At 36.4% G+C, this 3,445-nt stretch overlaps 1 protein-coding gene across 1 annotated transcript; it reads left to right on the top strand.

Moving 5' to 3' along the window:
* Positions 1–890: 890 nt before the first annotated feature.
* LOC112802007 (uncharacterized) lies at positions 891–3,157 on the top strand. Its single transcript, XM_025844985.3, has 3 exons — positions 891–1,274; positions 1,482–1,782; positions 2,893–3,157. Exons 2-3 carry the CDS (start codon positions 1,615–1,617, stop codon positions 2,938–2,940), a joined length of 216 nt encoding a protein of 71 aa, XP_025700770.1. The 5' UTR covers positions 891–1,274; positions 1,482–1,614; the 3' UTR covers positions 2,941–3,157.
* Positions 3,158–3,445: the final 288 nt, after the last annotated feature.

The raw sequence follows: 3,445 nt of genomic DNA on the forward strand, positions 1-3,445 counted from the left end.
AGACATAAAATAAATAAACTCATTATTATTATTATTATTATTATTATTATTATTATACCATGGCACATTAATTTTGTCACCCGAAGACCAAAGCAGTGGTACCAACGGTACATTAATTTCTGATACACATGGCTCAATAAATTAACACAGTGGTACCACCAAGGGCAAGTCCCATTGTAAATTTGTAATGGTTGAGGGCTTCGAGGTCTACACACCAAAAGATAAAACTATTCCCTGTGCATTCCCGATCCTTTTGTATAGAATATTATAATCCATTTCTCTTCACTCTTCAGCTCTGCCTTTCATGTACTCTCCTTATAACCTATTTATGTTTTCTTTTAATTTTTATTTAAAAAAAAACAGTTGCTAAAAAGCTATGACAAAAAAATAAAAAAAACTGAAATCCTATAAAATAGACCATAAGTTTAATATTTTTTATCTAAATTTGCCTAGGTTATGTTTTTAATAAAAATGTTTTTTTTAATCAAAAAGAATAAAAAACTTAAAATAAACAAACTAGTCTATTTAACCCAATAAACTTTATTGTCTAGACTTGTAAATATTTAAAATATAGTTAACAATTTATTTTATTCAGAGACTTACTTTTATATAGTATTTTTTAGTCGGAAAAGACAAGAATTTATTACTAATTAATAAATTATTATATACATAAAATAAAATTTAATTCTTTTAACACTTATTTAAATAAAAGTAATTATTAGACGGACACCATTTTGGTTTCGAACTTAAATAGTTACTTAGATCTTTTATTAAATGTTTTAAAATAGTTGTTTTTTTTTTTTGTCAAGGACAAGGCCGGATTAAACCGACCCGACTTGGAAACAACCCAAACCCACGGTTCAAACAGTACCCCTTCTCTCTCGCTACGCTCCGAAGAACCAAAACAAGCTTAGAGACTCAGCAACAGTACTGATTGACACACTACTACTACGATGAGGCTTCGTCAGTCGGGAGGAAGGAAGCTCCGCCAGTGATGCTGCAGAGAGGACGCTAACCACCCCGGGGCCAAGCTTCTCCGCCTCGCACGGAACGCACGGCTAAGATCTGGGATTTCGCGGATTCAAAGCCCACGAACAGCGACGGGTACCGCAGCGGAACTGGGATATTGCGGCGAGGCTGGGTTGCGGCGCTCCTGCAGCTACGCCGGCGAGAAGAAACTGCAAGCGTCGCTGCAGATTGGAGCTGCTACCTTCTCTGGGTTCCAAAGGCACAGAAGCCCAATTTTTCCTCCCGTAAAATTTTTCCAATTTGAGGTGGTATATTGATGGGCACTGGGTAGTTGGGGCTAATTTGATCTTGCATTTTATTTTTGGTCATGATTTGATCTTGATTTTAAAATAGTTACTTAATATTTTTTTTGGGTCATGGCCGGGCCAGTTACTTAATTCTTTGGATGAAGGGTACAGTTTGACCCATTCTGAGACAAGTTGGTCTTGATGGGCCTTCATGTATTTACACAGGCCCATTTAGAGTGAAGTTACCTGGTAAGTGCGACAGTAACAACAAGGTGAGCGAGCAGACTGAGGTGAGGAGAGAGAAGAGAAGAGAAGAGAAGAGAAGAGAGAGAAAGCCCGAAATCGAAGTTAAGCGAAAATGGCTGGAGGAATGGAAGCACACAAGAACAAGCACATAGAGGATTGGGGCGCCGCTAGGGAGAATCTCGAGTTCAATTTCCGCTGGACCCGCCGCAATTTCGCTCTCGTCGGAATCTTCGGCATCGCCATTCCCATCCTCGTCTACAAAGGCATCGTCCGTGAATTCGTAAGTTCCTTATTTTTTCGTCATTCAATCCAGTCGATTCTTCATCGTTTTGTTGATTTTCCTGATAGATCTCCCTAGAATCCCCTTCAAATTTTGCTCATTATTGTCTGTTAAGACGTTTTGATGACAGAAATGTTGAAGTGTGTTTTGTTAGGGTTCATGATCCCTGACTGACATTCAATCATTTGGTCAAGAATCTTACACTATTTGTGATTGGATGATAGGGCAAAATATTTTATGCTTACTGCGTGTTGAAGTTATTATCGAGATAAGTTAATGCCTCCTTAGGATCTAACTTTGTGCTTAGAAGAATTATGGATATGGTTTGTGTGGTTGCAGGGATGATTACTCTGTTATCGCAATGTGTGAACTTTAGTTGGTTAATTTGCAAGGTACTTGAGGAATTGGGGATTTTATTCTAGCTTTAGGTTTAGGAAGGGGTTAGATTGAGGAAACTTGACTTCATAAATGGCTTTGTACAACTGCATTTCGAGGATTTAGAATCTGACTAATGTGCAAGCGTTGCTTGGGATTGAGTGTTTTTGGATGAGAATTGACTTGAATTGGTTTCCTTCCCCTTCTTTTGTTTTTATATTTTAGTGTGGGTGTAATGTCAGCAACTTAGCATAGCTGCGTAGGATTTTTATCATTATTGGATTTAGGGTGAATATGGGTGTTTGGGCAATACTTAATACTTAATAGTGAGTAAATGAGTTTCAGCCTTGCTGAAGCGGATGGAAAATTGTGTATTAAGAATTTAAGATATGAAGTTTTGGTTTCACTGTTTCTAAATTGTGATGTTGAAGTTTGAGATGCAAATTTTGGTGCTTGGTAGTTGGTATCATAAAGCTAAACTGAAAAATAAAAAAGATAACAAAAAAAAGGAGAAATGTTCTTAGCATTAGTCGTCATGGGTTTGACAGAACCAATTGATTTCTGTTATTGGATTCTTGTCCTTTGGCCTTAATGCTTGGTTTACGTGTTTGATTCTTCTGTTGTAAATTTGTAATGCATATTAATTTTAGGACATATACCGTGTGACTGGTAACTTTGTACATATCATGTACGATATCCGTTGCATTTAAGTGGATCAATTTTTCATGCTTACAGCATATGCAAGATGAAGATAACGGCAGACCGTACAGGAAGTTCATGTGAAAATGTGGACGATGCTTCGAAATAATTTGAGGGTTTTAAATGTTAGACCTTAATGAGGCTACAGCATATGCTTTTTATATAACTCGTAAAGGGTTGTGGTAAATACTGTAGACCTATCAAACTATTTTATGTTTGGCTGTTTTAATTGAGATTCGTGTTACGTTGTTAACTTGTTAATGTGGTTGAAAATCAATAAAATCTATTTTCAACGAAAAAAGGCACTTGATAAAAGGGCTTTGTACCATATTTGTAGGTCAAATGCGATGATATTGAACTAAAAAGTTTAGATCATTGTTTGGATATTCAGTTACGGATGAGTCTTGATTCTTGTAGGACGTTTTTCATTGCTTGGAAAAGGGCATAGTTGTTGGCCTGTTCATAATTTTGGCTATGAAAAGTAATATAGTTTTTGCTTCATTCTTATGTTGCCATACCCCAAATACTAATGTAATAAGCAGGAGGATCGGAATCAACAAAAAAACTTTTCTTTAGCCATTGAAAATTT

The sequence above is a fragment of the Arachis hypogaea genome, chromosome 5 (genome assembly GCF_003086295.3).
Source record: "Arachis hypogaea cultivar Tifrunner chromosome 5, arahy.Tifrunner.gnm2.J5K5, whole genome shotgun sequence".
In the NCBI taxonomy this organism is placed as follows: domain Eukaryota; kingdom Viridiplantae; phylum Streptophyta; class Magnoliopsida; order Fabales; family Fabaceae; genus Arachis; species Arachis hypogaea.

Bases quoted from the DNA above. Each gene is read 5' to 3' on its own strand.
- LOC112802007 (XM_025844985.3), top strand. From the start codon at position 1,615: ATGGCTGGAGGAATGGAAGCACACAAGAACAAGCACATAGAGGATTGG. The intron at 1,783-2,892 runs GTAAGTTCCTTA...TCATGCTTACAG, and splicing joins AAGGCATCGTCCGTGAATTC to CATATGCAAGATGAAGATAA.